Below are 24859 nucleotides of genomic sequence, written 5' to 3' on the forward strand. Positions count from 1 at the left end.
GGCTGTTCTTAGAATTTGTCTTCTGTTTCAGTAGGCTTTAGGGGTTTTCTAGAATGTGCTTCTCAAACTGACATACGTGCAGATCACGTAGAAAATTTGCAGATTCTGATTCAGTAGGTCGGGTGGAATCTGAGACTGTTCCTGACAAGCTTCCAGGTAATGCTGAAGCTCCCCAGGTTTGAGTCGCACAGGTTCTAGAGCGGCGTTGTTCTGTTAGACCTTTTTTCAGTGCCACACGTGTTCTGTAACTGTGCTGTTCAGTGTGGGGTAGTCAGCGGCAGCGTATGGCTTGTGAGTGTTTGAATGTGGCTAGTGAGAGAAAGGACTAAATTTTAATTTTACAGCATTTGAATGAAGAGCTACCTGTGACCACCCTTTTCCTGTTTCAGTTTTTGTATGGCCCATTAGTTAAGAATTTTTTTTTCCGTTTTAAGTTTATTTATTTTGAGAGAGGAGAGAGTAAGAGTGCGGGGGAGGGGCAGGAGAGAGAATCCCAAGCAAGCTCCTAGTCGCCAGCCTGGAGCCCACACACTGTGAGAGCGAGACCTGAGCTGAAACGAGAGTGGAACACTTAACCGACTGAGCCACCCAGGTGGCCCTGTTGTCACATTTCTGAAATGTTGTAAATAAGACCAAACAATGTGCAACAGACAGGCTGTGTGGATGCAAAGCCTGATGGTTTTGGCCCTTATGGTAAAAGGTCTGACCTCTGCCCCAGAACATTTCTCAAGTGTGGCCAGTGGACTGCCTGCCTGGGGAAGGAGAGTTTGTTAAAGCAAGTTCTTGGTCCTGTTCCAGACTTGCAGAAATAGGTGAAACCTGAGGCCAGATATAGGAATCTGCATCTTTGATGAGGTCTACAGGCCACTTTTATATTTCCTTAGGTTTAAAGGTCACTGTCCCAGAGGGATGTTTAAGCCTGTATAATTCCTGTAGTACGTTAATGACACAACTCTGGACAGGGTTGTGGGGAATTGCCCTAGTTCTCCCAGATACCAAAATCCGAGGTCTTCTGTGTGATTGCCTGCCTCTATTGGAATGTGAATTATTTGATTTGTATTCAGTTTCTACGGGAATGCTTGGTATACATAATATTTGAGCAAATGCTATTGCTTTAAGAGCTAGAAATGTTGAGTAATTGTTTATCCCTGCATTTCTTCAGTATTCATGTAATTTACGATTTGTGCCCCATTGGCCGTGGTTCCTTTTCTATAGAGCAAGGGTTTTCAACCTCAGCGCTGTTTACCTAGTAGTTCAATCAGTATTTTTGTTGTGGGGCGCCCTGTGCATTGTGGCATCTTTGGCCTTATCCGTTAGATGCAGTAACATTCCCTCCTCCGGTTGTAGCAACTAAAAATGTCTGCAGACATTGCCAGATGTTCCCTGGGTGGAAAATCACTCCCAATGCAGTCCTACTTTTTCTTTTGGGATATAAAACGTGTTGCAAATTCAGTTTTACGGATACACCTCTGTTGGTACTAGTCTTCCTTTCTATGTGTTTTGAATGGAAGAATTTTTATATATTTTGTAAACAAGAGTACCAAATGCTTTTTTGATGGCATATAAACAGTATTTATGCTCTGATGCAGTGTTTAGGTTGTTGAGGTCTTTTTGTCCTTTTGTATCTGGTCTCTAGTTTCTTCATCTAGAGTGCATAGTGTATTTTCTTAAACGACTTCTTAAAATAGCCATTATATTCAGATAACTAAGCAAATTAGAATTTTATCAAATATCAGATGGTCTCATGAAAGGCTTTTCTATGATTTAACTTCATATACTTGATATTTTGGCAGCCATCCCATATTTGGGGAAAGGGAGTAAGCCCCATGGTTTTCAGATGTGTGCTGGAGTGTATGTTTTCCAGTGAAGTTATTAACTGTAATTGTGAACTAGTTTTGCATGTGCCCTGTTATATTTTTAAATACCCTTTAGGTGACTAGGTTTGAATTTTGAAGATCTTTAGGGAGAAAGTAGCAGAGTACCTAATGTATTTTGTTTCACTGATTGTGTTTAGTAGAGCTGACTCAAAGACATATAAAATACTATTTTTCCATGGCTGTGAATCTGTGTTACTTTTACATGGTCAGTTAAATGGTAGATTCCTAGAATTCTCCGGACTCTTGTCTTCATAAATTTGAATAGCACCCATAAAATTTAGTTTTCTCATGAAATTTTAAAATGATTTTTTACGAGCATTTTACCATTTTGACCACTTAAACAGTAATGCTTGTGTGCTAATCTGAGTAAATTTGGGTAAAGGAGATCAATCTTAATTGGTGAAAGGTTGGGAAGAATTTGAATTCTAGAATTTTTTTGTGTTATGTTAATGCATAAAATCTGGACTTATGATTAAAATTAAAAGTCCTTAGGGAAGCTATACTTCTGAATTAGATAAGAGTGATTGTAACTGAAATATCAATTGTTTGTGATATGAAGATGTTGAAACCATTCTTAAAGCAGCACGTTCTTTTACCGTGAATTTTGATGAATAAAATATCTTTTCCATATGCAGTGAGTTCAGCCTCCTCAAATTACTAGTCCAAATTTATTTATTAACCTATATTAATACTTTTGGAGCTGAAAGTTGTAAAAACTCCTGAGCTTCTGTCTCAACACTCAATCTTGCTCAAAACTAACAGATGGTTGCTTTATGCTGATGAATGTCAATGAGTTTTGTTCTTTTCTGAACTTCCCATGTTGACTGTGGGAATTTGGTAAACTTAAGGAAAAATTTTGTTGCAGTTTTAAAAGTGTTTAGAACTTTGCTTACATAAAAAACATAAGTGGTGTCAGAATTTTTTCCTCTCAACTTTAGAGATATCTTTATATCCCATGCAGTAGTGCTTTTGTTTTAACTCTGTACACATTTGACAGATTGGATAGCCTAGTCCAAGTAAAACTGGGGTTACCTTGTTAAAATTCTGGAATCTGCAAATGTACGATTTTGGGTACTTTGTTTTCTGATATATGACATCTGGATGTTTGCTGGCGTTGGACCTTTTATTGTCTGGTCAAATACATGTTTAATTAAGTAAATTAAAAACATTCTGGATATTGGAATCAGTTTTTTCCTATTTTCTTTTTCTTAATTTTAGAAAAAAACTAACTTGGGGCTTATATCCAAATCTTTTTGATTTGGAAGAGATATAATTTTGTATTTGCATACCAGCAGGGGGCATTCTAATCTAGATACAGCATTTAAAAGCTTTTTTTTTTTCCCCTAAAAATATTTGTTCTATTTGTTGTAGTTTTTCTTTCAATCAGTAGCAGTCTTTGATTTTCTTTTAAAACTTCAGATTTCAAAGGGAACTATTAACATCAAGTCCTTAATAGTAATTTTCTGTGTGATAATTTTCTAAGACCCTTATCTTTTTTTTAAGGAAATTACTGTATTTGAACGAGAGGGGAAAATTTTTGTTCTTAAGTGCCCAGAAACTTTGTATTCTTTAGCATGGAAACAGAATTGCATGTTGATTTAAAATCATTTCAAGGAAAATCATTTTAGTTTGATGTAATAAAAATACAGACTACATTTACCTGATACATTTTCCCCCTTTTTTGTTTAATCATTCTGATTTTTAAATAAGAGATACTTTGTTGATAAAGATAGCTTCTGATTGGGTCGTCCATTGGATAGGCTTCCACATTATTTAACATACTTCTGAGTATAACCAAATTAAGGTTTCAGTAAAATTTAAATTTCTGGGTCCCCCCCCCCATTTTTAAGTCCCCTTGCCACTCCCTTAGAGCCTTCACCTACCTCTCATTTTCTGTCTCCCACACTCTGAGTAATCATTGTGTGTCTTCTCTTTAAAACCTGGATTTGAATGAAAATGCATTGCGATTATATTCTGTGATGGAGAAGTTTTTGAAGATGCTAAATTATTTGGGTTAGCCTACTTCTTAAATATCTGTGTTGATACTGTAAAGGTGTTTGTTCTCATTAGGCACAATGAAGCAAATCTTCCATATAATTACATTAGCGATACGTGACATTAAAGCCTAATTGGCTTATTTAAAATATCTAGCACATCAATTTCTTTTAGATTGTGAAAATTGAAAAGGTTATGAGTGCAGTTAAATATTCCTGGGTGAGAAATTTCAATTTTAGTACAATTTGTTGAGAATTAATTAGGACATTTGACTAGAAGAAAAAGAGTGTGGAATGCCAATAAGATAGTTATCTATTTATTTGATTATAGAAATGAAAATTTCTTCAGTAGTTTTGGAAACCCAGTGAGGTTTACCTAGTTTGGATTTACCAAATTCGAAATAAGCTGTACAGAATTAAGATAATGGTAAATACTTACATGTTTCAGTGTGTATTTGTTGTTTTTACACTCAGACTTTTATTTTGTAGGAAATTGATGAAGCCTGTAAGAGAATAAAGCGTGAGGTTGATGATTTGGGCCCTGAAGTTGGTGACATTAAAATCATTCCATTATACTCTACACTTCCACCTCAGCAGCAACAACGCATTTTTGAGCCTCCGCCTCCAAAAAAGCAGAATGGAGCGATTGGAAGAAAGGTTAGCATAGAAATGTTCTCTGTAAACATTTCATTAATACAGAAAGTGTATTGAAGTATGAAAGTATGAGATCTGAAAGTATATTGAATTATTAAGGACTAAGTGATGGGTGATAGTGATCTGGATTGCACACTACAAAATCTGTATTTCAAATGCAAATATTAAACTGTATATTTAGGTGGAATTTTGCATAACTTTTGACTGTAAAGTAAGAGCATGTACTGTTTCCCATTCCCTCCTTATTTTTTTTTTTATTTTATTTAAAAAAAATTTTTTTTTTTCAACTTTTTTTTTAATTTTTGGGACAGAGAGAGACAGAGCATGAACGGGGGAGGGGCAGAGAGAGAGGGAGACACAGAATCGGAAACAGGCTCCAGGCTCTGAGCCATCAGCCCAGAGCCTGACGCGGGGCTCGAACTCACGGACCGCGAGATCGTGACCTGGCTGAAGTCGGATGCTTAACCAACTGCGCCACCCAGGCGCCCCCATTTCCTCCTTATTAAATGGGAGTTTGATTAGGATGGCTAAAGAAAAGAGGGAGATGGCCTAGTGTTGTCTTTCTCTCCATTAGTAAGTGGATTTCTTTAGAGCTCGAATGTAGATTCTCTTAGGATAGATGTCTGCCTGGCATAGGAAGGGAGCAAGGGTTTTCCAAACCTGTTTCTGGGCTCTTTGTTGGGATGGGAAGGGTATCTGAGTTCTAGTTTGAAACAGAACAGCTATCCTTTTATTTTTTTTAAGAGCTGGGTGTTCTAGTAGATACTTTGAAAATAAAATTACATTGCTTGAAAAGGTTTGAAAAACACTAGTATAGTGGAGTCAGTCATTAGGTTAAATAGTAGCTGTATATGAAATTTGTGAAGGTTCTTGATCTCTGGATTTAAAGTTTTCATTTTTTAAAAACAATTTTTTTTAACATTTATTTTTGAGGTGGGGGAGAGAGCGCATGGTAGTGGGGGAGGGGCAGAGAGAAAGGGAGACAGAATCTGAAGCAGACTCCAGGCTCTGAGCTGTCCGCACAGAGTCTGACACGGGGCTCAAACCCATGAACTGCAGTGCAAGATCATGACCTGAGCCGAAGTCGGATACTTAAGCAACTGAGCCACCCAAGCGTCCCTTAAAGTTTTCCTTTTTTAAAGTAGGTATAATTTATCTTCATCACCTTGGGAGATTATTATCAAGGATTAAGCTTTGTGTATACAGGGTACTACTATATCTAGAAGAAACTAGTCCTTCATGGTAGCTGCCATAAATTCCTTGAATATATTCACGTAGAAAAAATCTCAGTTGAAATATTACTTACTTATGATTTACTTATCAGATTTGGAATTTATTGCTCTCTTATTTCTATATTCAGGACTAACAGGGTCTCACAACTTTTTTCTGCTTTTTTTCAATCTTTTGCTAATGTTTATCATGATTATTGAAAAATTAAACATTATCAAGGTACTTAAATATATCAGGGCTAATTATTTCTTTACATGGTTGTGTAAAAGTTAAATGAACCAGATACATTTTTCAAATTAAAGGAACTTACTGAGGGGATATACAACACCAGCTTAGTGGAGTGTAAATTAACAAGAGATTGATAAGGAAGAAATCAGCCTTCTGCGTTTTTCAGATCAGCAAGAGTAGTGAATATGACTTAAAAAACTGTCTGATCAGAGCTTCATTATGTTGAACTTTTCCAGTTATTTTAGTCGTAGTGCTGTTTCTAGAACATGTTAAAATATTTTTCCCTGTTACTTTATGTGCATTCTGAACTTTGGGGGAAAACTTGAAGTTTAAGTGATAGTTTTAGTATATAATTCTGAAGTTGATCTGTTGACTGAAAAATACTTGTGGAATTCTTAGCATAATTCTGTATCAGTGGTTGTATATAAAGTAGCTGTTTTCTTACATATTTCAATAGTAAAGAGGAGTAGCCTGCAGGCAGATGATTAAATTTTTCTTGAAATCATGTACACTTTGCATATCTGCATTTGTTTTAATTTGATGGTTTTTTTTTAACCACTGAGTAAAATTACGTATATAGCAAGATTTGCCAAATTTGTGTCTTTTCGTGTAGTTCATTTTATTCCATTTTTAGGTTACTGTGAGAACTTAAAAGGGCCTGAGCTTACTGAAATATATTTCACATCTGAGCTCTTTTGCTCTGTTACTTATCAGTGTATTGGAAAATTAAGTTCAGCCTGCTGCCAGTCCAGTAGATGATACGTTTTCTAGGATCTTCAGCTTAAGCTCGTGGAGTATAATTGAACTCTCGCTTTTTGTGTTCTTTTAAATCATAAGGATATTGAGGAGAGTTTTGTCTTCCTGAAAAGAATAACTCAGCAGTAGTTGGATGTATGTGTGGTGAAGGCCATAGATGATGAGGGGGCTACTGGAGTACCCAGGGCTTGGGGAATCCCATCCTGGGCTTTTAATTCAGAGTCAAACCAAGGGCCATAGTGCTGCTTCATCATCCATTGATGGTGTTTCATTCAGCTAAGGCTACAGGACCTCTTGCTGGGAAATCATGTTCTCTTCTTGGCATGAGTCAGCTTCATCTTCCAGCCTGAGAAGAGCATTATCACAGCCCTCCTGGATGGACCCAGGAGAGGGAGGGAGGACTTCATTAGCGCTTGGTGTGTCATTGTCATGCGAAAAAAAGAGCTTTGAAGCCTGGCATGTTTAAGGAGAAGTAATCGTCTTTATGGAAGCCTAGTTACAGAGAAAGATTCACTCCTCCAGTCCTGTTTTTGGTGCCAGGTGGAGAAGTTGCCTGGAGGAAGGTAGGAGTGCCAGCTGAGACGCAGCGATAGCAGAAAAACACCCCGTCCAAGTGCCGTGACTGGCACGTACGACGAACCGATGACCTCGCAGGTCGCAGGCGACCGTGACCCTTAGAGAGGTCAAAGGGATTAGTGGGACTTTGGGGGAAGGCGGAAGGGTATGACGGAAGATGCAGAGGTTCTGTGAAGGCAAGTGGCTGGGTACTGGAACAGGAAGAACTGGCATTCTGTTGCTGTTTTCCTGTTGCGCTATTTTAAACAAAAATGCCACAAGTTTGATAATGTCCTGTTTATATTATAAAATATAGGGCTAGAGGCCAAGGCTTGCTGCTTCTGTCATGAATTCATTATACTGCCAGTTACTAGAATGGAGCTTTCATTCATGAGTGTTAAACTGTCACTGATTGATATTCACAATTGATTTAAAAGTACAAAGGAACGTTTAGGGATTTATGTTCTGCTTCCAATTGTGTAAAACAAAATACAATTTGATTCTGTTTCTCGTTAAATTTGTTCTAATATAAGGATACTAGCTAGCATAAAGTAGAATGTAATAAGTTAGAACGTTTGGAACAAAGAGAATATTTAATACAGTTTTTAAAATTCCACCAAAATATTTAAGTATAATTCCATATTTATATTGGGCACCTTTTGTAAGTAGTGCCTTGTTATCTTACTGAATGTATTAACTTATGCAAAATAGAGTTTATAATATGATTGCAGTAAAAGAAGCAAAACAGCTTTTTACTATTAAAGTTTTAAAATGTAGGCTCTATTAAAGGTAAAGTTTTATGGGCATTGGGGACTTCAACTAGCATTCCTTTTGCAAATAGTTACTGAGTTTTTTTACATGGACTTCTAACACAGCACTACTGGTAAACAGCTTCAAAGTTTTAGTGATCAAGAAAGTTGAGAATGCATGTATCTATGTGAGGGTAGATCATGTTACCTGTTTTTGTTTGTTTATTTGTTTAATGTTTATTTTTGAGAGAGGGGGGAGTATGTGCAGGGGAGGGGCAGAGAGGGAAGGAGAGCGAGAATCCCAAGGAGGCTCTGCCAGCACAGAGCCCTACATGGTGCTCAGACCCATGAACCTTGAGATCATGACCTGGGCCTAAATCAGGAGTCAGACGCTCAACCAACTGAGCCACCCAGGCACCCCCATTTTACCTGTTTTGATCATGCTTGACATTTATTCACGTATTTGACTTTCAGCTCAAGCTACAGTAGTTTTATAGAAGCATTAAAGTTTGCTCATCAATAAATTACTTGTATGCATCTTTTGACTGAGACTTACAATTGCTGTTTTATAGATTTGATGTTATTAAAATCCAGCAACTATTCTTTAATTTCACTTAGTTTTCATTAATTTTGTCCATACAAATAGCTGATTTTTCTGTAGCTTATCTTACAGTTTACTAATTAACATGGCTCAAAGCATACACTGCTCAATAAAAAAGAGAAATGGCCCTTGTGGAGATGGTTCTGTAGTTTTAAAGAGAGGCTTAATGATCCACTATCTGAAGATAACTTAGTGTGGTGCTGCTGGGACATGTACAAATAAAGAAGTTAATGTCCTTACTGAAGTGGCGACCCCCGCAGAGTTCCCTGGGGACTAAAAATCCAGACTAGTTGAACCTCAGTGCATTATTGTGTCCAAGTAGAATTCAAGTAGAGCAACTCAACGAACTCTGAGTTCTACTTTCAAGTGGAATTACTGAAATAAGTCAAAGTGGATTTCTTTGGAAGGCGTGTTATTGAGGGGGAAGAGGATACATCTAGATGAAAGTTTAATCTTAACACTTCACATAAAAACATAAAATTGGCAGTGACGTCGAACTTGTTTCCACAGAGTTTATTCTATATTTAGGGGCTATTTACCTGGAATAATTGCTTGGCCAATGAGGTTTGAACACTTCTTAAGGTTCTTTGAGTGCGTATTGCCATGTTGCAGTCTAGAAAGCTTATCCCATTTATATATATTCCCATTGTTCATATGTAGGTCCCTTGATAAATTCAGGATCATTTTGTGTTCTGGCCAGTTCCTAATTAGATCATATGCCACTTAACATCTAGAACATACTTAGGCTTGCATTAGTCCACTGCTAAGGTTTCAAGGGAGTTGGGTAACTTTTATCATCTCCTTTGTTTGTTCTCAGGCGTTATGTATGTAGGTTTTCTTTCGGCTTAGCTAGTATGGCCTCTCCATCTCTAGTAGTAGAGTTATTATTAGAAGAAGCACCCTGAAAGTTGTACAGTTTATTATGTGAGTTTTTTCCTCGTTTTGTCCCCAGACCTACCTCCCATGGTTTCAGAACCCTGCCTTTTTTCTCATAGACACCTTAATAATTATTAAATCAGTATGGTAGGCAAGTCCTGCTCAGATGTTTTTTAACCAGTTTTTCTTTGGGGAAAAAACTTGAAAGTCCTATTTCTCTGTGTGGTCTTTTTTAACATTACTTTGACTTTTGGGTAGCAGTAGACTATCGATAATGACATGGGGTTTGCCAGGATGGCATAATCCTGTGATTCTTAAGCACTTGGGGAATCACAAATCCACACCTCCTTGTAAGTATGCTATGATTTGTAACATACACACCAAAAGGAGATGCATGCACATGAAATGAAATGATTTTATGGAGGAAAATTATTTTTAAGTAACTCTAAAGAATTGATGTCATCAAGAAACTTTTATCACACTAACTGTATTCTGTTGTAGAAGAAACCTGTGAAATGTAATTTTTTCATTTCCTCCATTGTTCTAAATATATATCCAGAACCATAGTAATTTCACCCCAGAATTCCAGAAAACTCTAAGAAATCACAAGCATGTATCTGGTTCTGTAACAAGTTTATAAGGAGTTTTTACATTTTTTATGCAATTTTATTTGTTACAACTTTGTCTTATCTAGATTAATATGCAGGAGTAAAGAAAAAAAAAGGTAATTGAGGTTTGGGAGTGTTAAAAACCTTTCCACTAGAACTCATCTTTGCGGGTTTGCTCCCCAGCTCTGCCACCTGACTCCTAAATTCATTGCCCCTTCCACCACAGGACGCTGACTTTGTAGAAGAATATTAAACTCAGGATAGTTATTCAAATTCACCTGTCAACCTTATATGCTTTGCTTATGTTTGCTTCAGTTCTAGCGATTGAGCCGTGTGCGGATCATCTAAATGTCTTGAAAAATATTTCAGTAACCTCAAACCTCCATGTTTCTTCTCCGTTTGCTAGTTAGCAGTCTTGGCAGCTGCCCAGTGAAAAGAAGGATTTTGGTTTTAGATATGTGAATGATTCTAAAATATTACCCTGTTAGTGGCTCCCTAGTAAGTTTTAAGACCTCCATGAGGGCCTGGCGGTACGAGTCCTTTAATTTTTTAGTTGTGCTTATGGACATTTCTGCCCATGTGCTCTAGTTTGAGCTGAGTCTTCTACTACTAGTGTTCTTCCTGGCTCTCTTGCGGCAGATCCCACCCACCCTAGCCTCGAGAACTCTCCTAAGTGCCGTTTTCTCAGTAAGCTTCCTTTGTCTTCGCTGTGGAATTAAACCCTTTTTAAGTCCCACAGGGAATCTTTGGCGTCATTTACACTTTCTGTCCATGTCTAATCTTCCTTCACAAAATGTAAAAGCTGTAAGAGCAGGCTCTATATCTGATTCATCTTCTGTGTCAACTGCTTGCATATATAGGCATCTTCCCTTAATGGCAGTTTTCTGTTCCTGAAAATCAAATGTTCTGGGAAAAAATACTAATGAGAATCCCATTTACTTACTGTTTAAGAAGAAAAATTGCGTGACATGTTACTCTCAAAGCCCAACCAGTTTCCTAAAATATATCTAAAATCCATCGTATATTTACATAAAAAAAACCTAGCTACCATATTAGTATGTAAATGATTTAAACATTATTCCCTGGCAATAAAAGGTTCAAATGATTCTTGACGGTTGGTATGCAGTGATGTTTTGTTTGAGACTGTACTCTTTTTAAAAAAAATATCTACAGTTGATTCTTAAGATTTGCCAGATCTTGGAGTATAACTTGAGATTTGACCTTATTTTTAGTTTATTTACTGGATTGAAATTCATTGTTCAATAGAAGTTCGTGGGTATTTTTTTTTAAGTTTATTTATTTTGAGAGAGAGAGAGCGAGCGAGAGTGAGCGAGCGCACGTGAGTGCAGGGGAGGGGCAGAGAGAGAATACCAAACAGGCTCTGCACTGTCAGCAAGGAGCCTGATGCAGGGCTGGAACTCCGGAACCATGAGATCATGATCTGAGTTGAAATCAAGCGTCAGACGCTTAATTGGCTGAGCCACCCAGGCACCCTGTTACAGCTATTTTTACTGTCATTTGAATTTTACCTGTTTTGTAATACAATTTATGTACTACTTATTTCTTAACAGGTAGTTGTGTCAACTAACATCGCAGAAACATCTTTGACAATAGATGGTGTGGTATTTGTGATCGATCCTGGATTTGCAAAACAGAAGGTACATATGTTGGTACTTTAGTTGTATACTTTATTAAATTAGTGTTAGCTTCACAGTACTTACTATCTACTCATGTAATGACTGGAATTTACTTTTTAGAATTTTCTGTTGTGTTTTGTTTTCAAACGTCAGTGGTGATGAGCTCTTTCTGTTCTAGCTGGCTCTCATTTAGTAAGCTCAGGCATGATGTTTAGTCCTAGGCTGCTTTTCTGATTCCTGTAAGGTTGCTTTGGCCTTTTTGTTTTTGTGTAGTAATAAGGGAACAGGATTGTCATCCCTGTAGATCAGTCACTTCCCCTTTGAAATTAGGGTTTCTGTTATTGCCAGGCATAGTATCTGAAAAGGTGTTAATTTCTAGTTTACAGTACTGAATACCAAGCACTTTGGCCAAATGGAGTGACTACTCAGTAAATAGTGTGTATGTTCTATTATTCACAGATCTTTGATTATATTTGATTACATTTTGTAGGTATAATTGGGAGAATTTGTTACACGTAGTGTTTGTGTCTCTGATGGAAATTTTTCTTTTTAAATTGGTAGTATGTAACTGATTTCTTGTGGATTAGGTTCAAAATACATTTCTTGAACGTTCACTGTGAACATCAGGTGTTGAAATTGACAGGTTCTTTTCAGGCAAAAGCTTTCAACGCTGTTTGTCCACTCTATTAAAGCAAGATAAAACTGGTAGAACTGAAATTATTTTATTTATTAATTTTCTTAACTTATTTTTGAGAGGCAGAGACCGAGCACGAGTGGGGGAGGGGCAGAGAGAGAGAGAGAGAGACATAGAATATGAAGCAGGCTCCAGCCTCTGAGCTGTCAGCACAGACCCTGACGTGGGGCTTGAACTCACGAACTGTGAGAGCATGACCTGAGCTGAAGTCGGATGCTTAACCGACTGAGCTACCCAGGTGCCTGAACTGAAATTATTTTAAATTCGGAAGAAAAAGATGATGTAATCTCTGTGTATAAGAGCCTTTTCATCTTAGCTTGAGTCTTCAGAATGATAGAGTCAGAATATCTGAAAGAAAGTTAAGGCACAGGATGACTCCTTCTCAGTTTCCATTTCAGTGTGATTTACAGCCTTCATTAATACTACTTTGTTTATTGTGGGTTTAGCTGTGGACTTTGTATACTTTATGTTAGATTACAGTTTTGTGTTTAACTGAAGAAAAAATTCTGAACGTTATTTCCATTCCAATAGGTGTACAATCCTCGTATCAGAGTTGAGTCCCTTTTGGTGACAGCCATTAGTAAAGCTTCAGCTCAACAGAGGGCTGGTCGAGCTGGGCGTACCAGACCTGGGAAATGCTTCAGACTTTATACCGAGAAAGCTTACAAAACAGAAATGCAGGTAAGGGGGTTTGCTGTATACTTACTCTGTGTTTGGAAGGTTAAGTTGAACTTGTTACCAGAAGAAAATTGTCTTATTTACCTCATCCTGCCTTTTGGCACCATTACCTCCTTTTTCCCTGAGAGAGATTTATGGTGTAATCTACCAGTATAGCTCTCTGTTAACAGTTCTAAGTTGAAGTGAACAGCAGCAGAAACACTTTGAACCTTATAAAGCTAGTTTCACAGAATCTGATCCCTTTCGGGTATGTTCCACATGTATTTTTCTCCTGTGATCAGTGGTTTAGAAGTAATGCCAAAGTAAATAGCCAAAGAGGCAGAGAACAGATATGTTTTGTTTTCTGGAGCAAGAGGATTAAGGCATGTTTAACAGAATAAACATTTTTGTTTTTTGCTAGGATAACACCTATCCTGAGATTTTGCGTTCTAATTTAGGATCAGTAGTGTTACAGTTGAAGAAGCTTGGTATTGATGATTTGGTGCATTTTGACTTTATGGATCCACCAGGTATGAATCCTCAAAGCGTATTTTAGCAAATGTTGTAACCAGAATTCACCAGCTCTGCATTGTATTCTTTACCCACATGCACACACGCACATAACACCCCCTTTTTTTCTTCTGTGTGCATCCAGAGAAGTCTTGTATATTAGGATTAAAACTAAGGAAGTGATAATTATATGAGAAAATTTGTCTTAATTTTTTTCTTTCCTTGGAATAACTAAATTATTCTCGGAATTATTGGTTGCATAGGAAAATGAGAACTTTCCTTATTTTTTTTATTTGAGAGGAAGAGCGAGCATGCGTGTGTGTGTGTGGCATGGGTCAGGGAGAGGGGCAGGGTGAGAGAGAGAGAGAGACAGAAAGAGAAAGAATCCCAAGTAGGCTTTTTGCTCAGCACGGGGGCTGATGCAGGGTTTGATCCCACAACCCTGTGATCACGGCCTGAGCCAAATCAAGAGTCAGATGCTGAGCTGATTGAGCCACCCAGGCACCTCTGTTTCTAATTTTATTTTTGTGAACAATTATTTAATTTACTTAGGAAGATGACAGTTTTATCTCCTGTGCAGGGAAATTTTGCAAGTTTACATGATTCATAGTTTGCTAGATCTCTGTAACTGAATTTGATGACAGGTTGAGTTTTGAGTTTGGTCCACTGTAGAATGAAAAATGAGATTGCTTGTAATAGTTTGTACTTTATCACATTTTTGCTTATTAAGGCAGTTTGTTTAATAGATTGCCTTTTCCCCCAGCTCCTGAAACTCTGATGAGAGCCCTAGAACTTTTGAATTACCTGGCTGCTTTAAATGATGATGGAGATCTGACCGAATTGGGATCCATGATGGCAGAGTTTCCTCTAGACCCACAGCTCGCTAAAATGGTTATTGCAAGTTGTGACTACAACTGTTCTAATGAGGTCCTATCTATTACTGCTATGTTGTCAGGTAATAGAGGGAAAGGAACTAAACAAAGCCCAGCTCTTCACAGTTTGGGTGGACTTCACATTTGGTTTTGTTTTTTAATATTTAGCATGATAGCGGATTTTATAGATGGTTTTGAGGAACTCGTTTTGTTTCCTAAATATCTTGTAAATAGCTTTATAAAGACATAATATTTACAGTAGTAAAGTAATTCGTTGTGCACAAAATATAGTAAAAACATTGGCTCTCTTGAGTGCAGTAAAATTGCAGTTAAGGGAAGAGTACGTCTGAACACAGTTGTAACTGACTTCTTTGATAGGTCCATCAGTTTTGTGGTTTATTACTGAAAGTACAAGAAGAACCTGTTCCAGTACTTGGCACTGTTAAGTGAGCCTGAGACAAACCCAGACAACTGTCCTTAAATTGAGCTTTTCTAGTGGCAGTCAAACAAAACATGAATTTTAAACTTAGGATCAAGTAAATAGAAGTAGTAATGTATAATTTTAGGCTTAGAATCTAATCTGACAATTCTTTTACAGTGGCAGAAAGCACTTGATAAAAGAAATATACTAAAAGATAAAATGGCTAATTTTGGAAATTAGAGCATTAAGCTGAACAAATCATGCTGTTTTTAGTAGCAGTAAAACATAATCCACGAATGAACTACAACTTGGAAATTAGATTTTCCAAAAAGAAGAAATACGGCTCATTACTGTTCACTGATTCTCACAGCTAAAAATAGAAGACATCTTACGTTTTTACTGATGGTCAAAGTATTCTATACTACTAGTTCCAGTACTGGGGAGAATGACTTCCAGTTTCAGAGTGGTTTATTAGTCTTAATTACAAACTTAATGCCTCAAATGATTCAAAATCTTACATGGAATTAAAGGATAAGTTTAAAAGATTTCTAAATATAGCAATTTTGGCTTAGTTTAGATGTATGGTATGTTTTAATGGTGTGACTTTTTTTATTTAAGAACTAGCTAAAATGTTTTTTTGCAGAGTTATGACTGATCAGACTCAGAGCAGATGGGCAGGGCAGTATCGAATCATTTTAATAAAATTGTAGTCTCACTTGCGGAGGTGGTGGTAGGTTGTTGTCTGCCTTTCTTACATGTTTTTGTTAGATGCTCCCAGTTGTACTTCCACAAGATTTTAGTTTGTAGAGAAAGTGTGGGGCAAGAGTTAACAGACTGTTTGTGTATTTATTTGTTATCTGCTCGCTTTTTATTCTTCCAGTTTCTCTATCAGGCATTCTATATAATTACCATCGAGTGAGTCTAGATTATTAGGGTTTTAAAAAAACTGGTCATTGTGACACAGTTGAAATCTTCCAACTGTACCTTTTACTTGTAATAAGGAGCTCTGCAAAACGTAGGGGTTTATTAGCATATCAAGAAAATGGACATTTATGTGTAGCAGTTACTAAGCATGACGCTTTTGGGGGGACAATGGTAAAGGGTGAGGAAGAAGTCATGGAACAAAAACAGTTTGCCCAGCTTATAATGCTTTGATTTTCATTTAAATAGTGTTTGAAGTTTTCAGGTCCTGATGTAAATAATGCAAATCAAGGGCCTTATAGGGTGCTACTTATTCCCACTGTTAATTCTGGGAGCTAGTTCTCATTAACTTTCACATTTTTGAGAGGTTTCTGTACTTTTACGCATTACCTTGCTTCAGTTACGTTAAGCAAGACATTTAATTATTACTTATTGTGATCATGTGTCATTGTCTCTCTTGGCTTCTTTGGTATCTTTTTAAAGGGGAAACTGTATGGGAAAGTAAATTGATACTGTATTTGATCTTGTTGTTGGTTATTCCCATTATCTTCTATCTGGACTGATCATTTATACTTTTTTATATTGACACGGTTTTAAGAGCTTTAAAAAAATGTGTTGACAAAAGTCCCAAGCTGTTAAGTATTTTTATTTTCATATTGCTTTTATGACTATGGAATTGCTAAAGTGAATTAAGGAAAGTTGTATTTTAAAAATGTAGTGCACGCTTTGTAACAACTTAAAAATTTATGTGAAATAACATCAAGGCTCTAAACAAATACTGTAGTTACATATTTTGATGACCCTTGAAATAATGACTGTTTCAGACTAATTGTCAACTTTTTAAATACTGGATTTTGCTTTTTATATTGAGGTTTTGATTCAAATAACAGTTTTTTTTTTTTTTTAAACTTGGGACGTCATTCTCTAATCTTTTTATTAAAATGCTGGAAAACTAGGCTGAATCTCCCCAGCCTTTTTGAATTTTCTTAATTCAAAGGCGGTTTAACCTTCCACCACTACTGCTATCCTCAAAACCCAAGATTTCATGATATTTTTTATGTTTACATATGCTTCTGCTCACCGGTGCTAATAGTGATACCCACCAGTTGGTAACAGCCACAGCACTAGGGAAAAAATTACAGTAGAAACGTGCCAATAGATCGGTTAGAGAGTTGTTTTTAGCCCTGCAGTGGGCAAATAGAGCTTCGTAACTTCCCTAGCCACTCAGTGGATTCGACGGATGGCCTTTTGAAAAATTACATTTAGCTTAAAGGCTATTGACACCATAATTCTGGTTATTGGTAGAGCTATCGGCACTGGTTTTTGAACTAAGTTGAGCTTTCTATCTTTAGTATCTTGATGGCCTTCAGAATAGCTGTTTTGATGCCTACTTTTAGATCTAGTTAAAATAATCAGGTACTCTGTAGCTTTGAAACCCTCTTGTCTTACAGATGTGGTTAGGTGTTGATGTACCAAATCAAGGTAGTAAACAGTCCAAGATGCAGTTGGAGGCCATCCTGCCCTGCCCTATGCTCTGTGAACTGACCTAGCTAGGCCTTGTTCCTCTATCTGTGAATGCGTGACTCATCGATATGGGCGTTTGTGTTGGGCCCATACCAACCTTGTTTAGTCCCACAGTGTTTTGTTCGCCCCACGGAGGCCAAGAAAGCCGCAGATGAAGCCAAGATGAGATTTGCCCACATAGATGGAGATCATCTGACACTGCTGAACGTCTACCACGCTTTTAAACAAAGTAAGTGTAAATTAGATTGAAGGCACTCTTTTGTCTAAATGTCACTTGCAGCGCATAAGATGTTTCTTCATCTCACTTTCATTTATTATCCGTGACAACTTTACATTAGAAACCCAGAGGTACTTTAGGAAAAACTCCTGACTAGCATTTAAAATAGAAATTGTCTATCTTTTTCAAAGTTGTTTGCACTTGTAATCAGGGGAAAAGCACCGATTATAGAAAGCTGGAAAATACAGGACAGTAAAAACAAAATATCAGTATAAAATTTACTACTAACACAGACATTTTGTATACTTTCTTTTACTGTTTATTTTCATACCGTTTGTATTTTTGTAATTTTGTATTATTTATAGAATCTTTACTGCTTAATAATTTTACTAATAAATAGCTCTTAAATAAATATAAAACTGACAAAACAGAAGACTGGGCTGCAGATGTGAATGATCATTCTCAGTCAGGTACAAGTGGTCTATAAGCGGGAGGAAAAGTCAACTTTATTTGCAGTTCAAGAAGAGCCATTATTATTGAGAGGTACCATTTTCTCACCTATAAAATTGGTTACAGAAAGGAGGTTATAGAAAAATAGCTCTCAGGTGTGTAGGAGTGGGTTTAGTGGAACAGTCCTTCACTGGAGGTGGGAATAGAAGTTGATGTTGTCTTTATGAAAAGCAGATTTTATGTTATCAAGAACCTTAACAAGTTCATACCGTTTGACCCAGAAATAATCTATGCAGTTACCTTTCAGTATCCTGTGGACACAGATATAATTAATGACTTCACCTCAGAATTATTTATGATAGTAAAAAAAAGGGGGGGACTACCTAAATTGCCCACGAGTAGAAAGATAGTTCAGTGATTTACGCTATAGCCACATGGTAAAGTGTTGTTCTAACTTTAAATCATGTTTTCAGAGAGTATTTAGTGACGTGAAAAACATTTTCCAGTTGTTTGAAAACAAGGAAATGCGGTAATCAAGTTACTGCCTGATACTGTTGTTGGAATCGACCATTTATAAAAATCAGAAAGTTAAAGAAAAAAAATGCAGAAAAAATTGAAACAGGTTGTGAAAATGTTTGATATTTATGTATCAGTTTACCTGTTGGGTGACACGCAAAGAATGGTAGCTTTACATCATCACCCTTTACCAAAACTGGGGTTCACAATCACCGTTAAGTCTGTGTTTTCTGCTGTTAAGAAAATGGTTCCCTAATTTGTAGCCTTGATAAATTTTTCACCTCTGGTTTTCTTTGCAACTCATTGTTATCTCATAAAAAATCTCTGTATACGCCTAAAATAGTGTGTTGATTTTGGCACATCTCCTTTGGGGTGGGGGTGAATTTATTTATGTCAGAGTCTAAAAGTGCTGGAGAGCCCGTGAGTGGAGCAAAGAGCAGAGCTGCCAAAGTCCTGCACGTCTGTGCAGGTAGGAGTTGACTAGAATTGATAAATAATCTGTTTAAAAAAGGAAAAAAAAAAAAAAGATGAAGGCCAGTATACAGTTTACTTCAGAACATTTATCCCTCTCATGTGCAAAGTATTGATAATGCATCATGTTTAAAGATTTTATTCCGGGGGTAGGTCAGTCCAAGAAATACTCTGTATTCCTTTGTGTGTCGAAGTGTACGGTGGTGGTTGATGCTGGGCGACCACCAGACACATAACCTGTGGACGGACGATGAGAAGAGGTGGAGGGGGGAGGGCCTTGGAAAGGAAGGCTCCTGTCCCGTCAGAAGGAGCAGATTCATATCCATCTTGCCTCTCAAAATCCTTTGGTATCATTAAGATACTGTTTTAAGTGGGATTTAAAAGATGTCTAAAGGAGCAGCGCGGGTTTTTACCATAGGTCTCACAAGACATTTGAATGTTCTTTGAAATTAGGAGATTGTGTTATTTTGTTCTGTAAGTTTTGATAATTGGCACAGCAGTCAGCGTATTTGGATTTCATAATTTGCTCTGAAAATAAAGTTTAGGGCGCCTGGGTGGCTCAGTTGGTTAAGCATCCGACTTCAGCTCAGGTCATGATCTCGTGGTTTGTGAGTTCGAGTCCCACATCGGGCTCTGTGCTGACCGCTCAGAGCCTGGAGCCTCCTTTGGATTCTGTCACTCTCTCCCTCTGTCTCTGACCCTTCCCTTCTCTCTCTCTCTCTCTCTCTCTCTCTCTCTCTCAAAAATAAATATTAAAAAAAATTAAAGTTTGGATTGATAATAGAACTATGCATTTGGATTTTAAATATGAATGTAATAATTCAGAAGTTTAATACTTCAAATGATAAAGTTACTAAGTAATGCTTATCTTTACATGTTGGCAGTTGAGGGCTTTCTATGTTGTACAGTAGGTATCTATAAAAGTTTTATCCTACCTTTTTTTTTCTTTTTTTTTAAATTTTCCATTTCAAGAGAGAGTGAGCACTTGTGGGGGAGGGGCAGAGAGAGAGAATCCCAAGCAGGCTCTGGAGGGTCAACACAGAGCCCAACATGTGGGTGGAACTCAAGAACCATGACATCATGACCTGAGTAGAAATCAAGAGTGGAACCCTTAACTGACTGAGCCACTCAGGCTACCTGCCCCCCCCCCCCCGCCCTCCCCCTCAGTACGATTAGTGGAGGGAGTATCGTGAGTGAGACTGGTAGCATCCACTTAACTACGTACTTGATGCTTGTCTACTACGTGCTTCTCACTGCCACAGGGATGGTAAGCTGTTGGGTGGTTTTAGACCTTTTGTGGTATATGCTGGTCTTAATAAATAAGGTCAAAGGCAACAGAATGACTGAACACTTGGTAAGTGTCTCCAAAGGATTCAGCCTTTAATTACTGACCTATTTTCAAATAAGGAGAGCCATTAAAAAAATAGTGTCAGACTTTGAGATCTCCTTATAATACTTGGACATTTCATATCCATTTGTTGAGTTTGGAATATTTTCACTAATTTTTAAATGATGCTATGTTTTAATTAAAACAGGTATGTTTGAAAAATAGCAACTGTGTTTCAGGTATTAGTCAAGAGGAACCCTTTCATCACAGACAATGGTTGATTATACAGTGCAGCTAAAATTCATCTTAATACTGTTGAAATAGAAACAAGGGGATTTAAGTTAATTTGCAACACCTTGATTTCTGTATGTGTATATATGATTTCACTCTGAAATGATTGGATTTTAGATCTTAAAAGTAGCTTACTGGATTGGTAAGAAATTTGTAACTAGCATTATTTTAAGAAGATGTTTCCATTTGTAGGTTTTATCTATCAAATTATTTCTCACATACTTAGAAAATACAGATAGTATTTGTTTATTGACAACTTGAATTGCCATTTTGTTACCCTTTAGGGTATGAATTCTGAAATTTATAACTCCAGAAAGCTATACTCGTGGTCAGAGTCTGCACATCCTTTTCAAAAGGCCCCCTTTTTTATTGTCTCAGTTTGGACATTACCATTGCTTTTCAGCTCAGTACATTACAGCAGCATAAGCAAGAATACCTCTAAAGCATACTTTCTTTGTCTTCTCTCTGGAAGATACTTGGGGCTTTGTTTAAATCTCAGTAAGTTCAGATGGATACTGCTGCTCAATCTAGATGGGTGAATTAATAATGGTCTTGAACACATCAGTTCTTCAATTGAAAGATCGTTTACTACCCCACCTACCCACCCACCCTTTCTGAATTGTGGCTGCATTTTGTAATGGGCAAACATTTATTAATATATTGGTTGTTTTTTGAAAAGCAATTAAGAAAATATTGTATGTTATAATTGGTAGAATACTAGAACTAAGGAGAAAAGAAAGTGCCAAAGATTAATGTACATTACAGAAATGGTAGGAAGGATCAACAGTTTTGATTTTTAAGGAACCCCCCCCCCCGCCATTTCACAGTAACCCTCTTAGGTTTATTTATCAAAAGGCCTCTGAAGTAAATAATGAAGTTTTCCATTGTGACTCTCTGGGACATAAAAATGTCACTGTATAATATTTTCTATTATGCTGCAGTTTGAGCTCTTTGATTAGATGAGAAGACAGTGGATTGGTTGGAAGCTTGTCAAGGAGTCATCAGTGGAGAGATACCCTTTGATAATAAATACATGGATTGAAATTATTTGAGGGGCGCCTGGGTGGCGCAGTCGGTTAAGCGTCCGACTTCGGCCAGGTCACGATCTCGCGGTCCAGGAGTTCGAGCCCCGCGTCAGGCTCTGGGCTGATGGCTCAGAGCCTGGAACCTGTTTCTGATTCTGTGTCTCCCTCTCTCTCTGCCCCTCCCCCGTTCATGCTCTGTCTCTCTCTGTCCCAAAAATAAATAAACGTTGAAAAAAAATTAAAAAAAAATTATTTGAAGTGTTCAGCTTTGTTTATTAATACTAATTAATAACCCTTGTTTATTAAACATGAGTGGGGATTCCAGACATCCTTAAAAACTATATCACTTGTATTTTAATTTTTTTTACTTCTATAGTACAGCTCTTTATTTGATTGTAAGTTTTTATTTTAATTCAGTTAGTTGACGTTGTTACATTAGTTCAGGTGTATAATGTAGCGAATAATTCCAACACACTCGTACATCATCCTGTGCTCATCACTATTCATAGGGATACACGCACCCCTATGTTTATAGCAACGTTACTTGACAGTAGCCAAGATAAGGAAGCAGCCCAAGTGTCTGTCAGTTGATAAATGGATGAAGAAGAGGTGGTATATATACACAGGGGAATATTATTCAACCCGAAAAATGAATGAAATCTTGTCTGCAACAACATGGACAGAGCTAGAGAGTGTAATGCTAAGGGAAAGAAGTTGGAGAAAGACAAAACCATTAATGCTTTCTTTCACTCATGCAATTGAAGAAACAAAACAAATAAGCAAAGGAGAAAAAATAAGGGAGGGGCAGATCAAGAAACAGACTCAATTAATTGAACAAATTGATGATTACCAGAGGGGAGGTGAGGGGGAATGAGTTAACAAGTAGGTGGTGGGGATTAAGGAGTGCATTTATCACTCGAACTTTAGATCTTGTTTGGCCAACACCAAGAGGCACATGGGTTGCAGTGAAACTTCGAAACACTTCAGGTTTCCCAGTAGTCACTTGAGTTCACTTTTACAACTTCTAAATTGTTTTTGGTAATCTTAATCTAAGGCTGTCTTTTCTTTGAAAATGAGAAAGACCTGGATGGCATTTTATCAAATTCCCTCAACTCAGTCTGTTAGACTGTATTAGAAGCAACCAGGTGGATGTTCGTGGATAAAATAACTTCATTAAAAATAGTGTATTCAAAATCCGTTTATTCAAAGTCACAAAATCCGCTAGCCAGAAACCTTAGTGCTGTTTCTGATTTTGTACTTCACTACAGATTTTTGGGAAAGTTGATAAAATTTTGATTTGTTTTTACCCCTGATGTGGGTAATTTTCCTTTTTGGATTACTTAGTTTACACTTAATAATGATTTGCCTTTTTAATTAGATAATACACCTATTTGGATGATTCATGTCCGCTTTCTTTCCCCCTCCCTCCAACTTTGTAGATCATGAATCGGTTCAGTGGTGTTATGACAACTTCATTAACTACAGGTCCCTGATGTCAGCAGATAATGTACGCCAGCAGCTGTCGAGAATTATGGACAGATTTAATTTGCCTCGTCGAAGTACTGACTTTACAAGCAGGGACTATTATATCAATATACGAAAAGCTTTGGTTACTGGGTATTTTATGCAGGTATGTGGATAATGCATGCATACATAATTAAATGTTTACATAATATTGTTTGCTTTAACAGCCCTTTGAATCTCCTTAAACACAAGGTAAAGAATGCCTCTGATTATTGATTTTAAATGTTATGTCCAGATTCTCGAATCAACTGATAATGCTAAGAAATTTTATGTGTCTAATGAGTAACAGATTAATTTGCTAAACAGCAAAGTCAGTAATCCAGTTACATAGAAATCAATTTGGAGTTAACTTTTTAATTACCCGTCTTTTTTCTAATACCAAATGAGGTGCTAGCCATTTTCAGGTGGGATTAACGATTTCTTCAATGTAAATTTCAATTATTGGCTTTTGATAAACATATTGAAAAGTTTCTGTGACTAGATCTTAACTGGGGATGTATAAACAATGCTGAAGTGAGGCATTTGTCTGTGTGCATCCAGAAGTACAGTTCACTTTCCTCTCTGTAGAAACTAAAGACTCTAAAAGTCAAATACTCAGACAGCTGTATTTGATTCACAATGCTGTGGAATGATTATTGGTATTTACAACTGAGACACGGGTGCTGGGAAAAGACAAAAATGTTATTTTAAGTGATAAGATGAAAAGTAATTTAAAACGTTTCATTTAGTGTGAAGTGTGATATATATAGTGGGGACTCCACTAACTGAAGTACACAGCTTGTCAGGTAAACATAGCAGACATTTATTTTAAAGGATTTAAAACAAATTATGTTTAAAAAAAACTCTGTGGTTGCAAAATTGAAAACAAATCAATCCATTACTTGGGATTGGATTGATTTTAATTATGTCTTCTATCTCCTGGTTGTTTTCTCATTCTCTATTTTGGCTATGTCTATTAAGCAAGATGTGGCCTGCCTTAAGGCCAGATGAGCTGAATAAATAGAACGGACCCAAATGTGCAAAATCAAAATAAGAATTGATTGGTGCATAGTCTGTAGTTGGAATCATAGTGACAGTAAGAACTTTTATTGTGACATCTTCCAAGATTGCGTGCTTATTAGAGTTAGGAAAATAATAGAGCTAGGTATGAAAATTCATTCTTCAGACTCTTTATTCTTCATATTTAATAGGTACTAGGATACAGTGGCTTCTTTTAGACATATTCTTAGATTTGCTTCTAATTCAGAAAAGATTGGCAAAGCCATATTCAAGCATATAATGGGTTTCTAATTCTCTCAGGATTAAACTTTGTTAGAAACACGGCATGCAATATAGTACCTGGCACCTAGCAGGTGCTTAGTAAATATTTAGTGAAGGAAATGGAGTTCATTTTCTGTTATTTATTCAAAGTTATTCACGTCAATTATTCACACACATTCTTCATATTACTGTAGGTCTAGAATTTTAAAGGGTGTATCGTCTTCTGTTTCACTGTTTGTTAATTAGTTATTACATAAGTGCCACCAATCAGTATGTTTGATTATAGAGAGAAGTACAGGAAGGAATTACGTGCACCTTCCCCCCTCCATTCTTTTTCTTTTCTTTCTCTTCTCTTCTCTTCTCTTCTCTTCTCTTCTCTTCTCTTCTCTTCTCTTCTCTTCTCTTCTCCCCTCC

At 36.9% G+C, this 24859-nt stretch overlaps 1 protein-coding gene and 1 long non-coding RNA gene across 2 annotated transcripts in view; one reads left to right on the top strand and one right to left on the bottom strand.

Moving 5' to 3' along the window:
- DHX15 (DEAH-box helicase 15) overlaps positions 1-24859 on the top strand; it is a 61854-nt gene that overhangs the window by 33797 nt on the left and 3198 nt on the right. Inside the window, exons 6-12 of the mRNA XM_040486880.1 lie at positions 4361-4528; positions 11700-11786; positions 12991-13140; positions 13538-13646; positions 14390-14581; positions 17471-17593; positions 23101-23291. Coding sequence (XP_040342814.1) covers positions 4361-4528; positions 11700-11786; positions 12991-13140; positions 13538-13646; positions 14390-14581; positions 17471-17593; positions 23101-23291 — 1020 coding nt within the window. The remainder of the gene's footprint in view (positions 1-4360; positions 4529-11699; positions 11787-12990; positions 13141-13537; positions 13647-14389; positions 14582-17470; positions 17594-23100; positions 23292-24859) is intronic.
- On the bottom strand, positions 1833-22466 carry LOC121037442 (uncharacterized). The gene is made up of 3 exons (XR_005793783.1): positions 22343-22466; positions 13222-13227; positions 1833-1844 (listed from the first exon to the last, which is right to left on the bottom strand). It is a non-coding gene; the product is annotated as an uncharacterized LOC121037442 (long non-coding RNA).

The sequence above is a fragment of the Herpailurus yagouaroundi genome, unplaced genomic scaffold (assembly GCF_014898765.1).
Source record: "Herpailurus yagouaroundi ecotype Mexico unplaced genomic scaffold, PumYag 28, whole genome shotgun sequence".
NCBI lineage: Eukaryota > Metazoa > Chordata > Mammalia > Carnivora > Felidae > Herpailurus > Herpailurus yagouaroundi.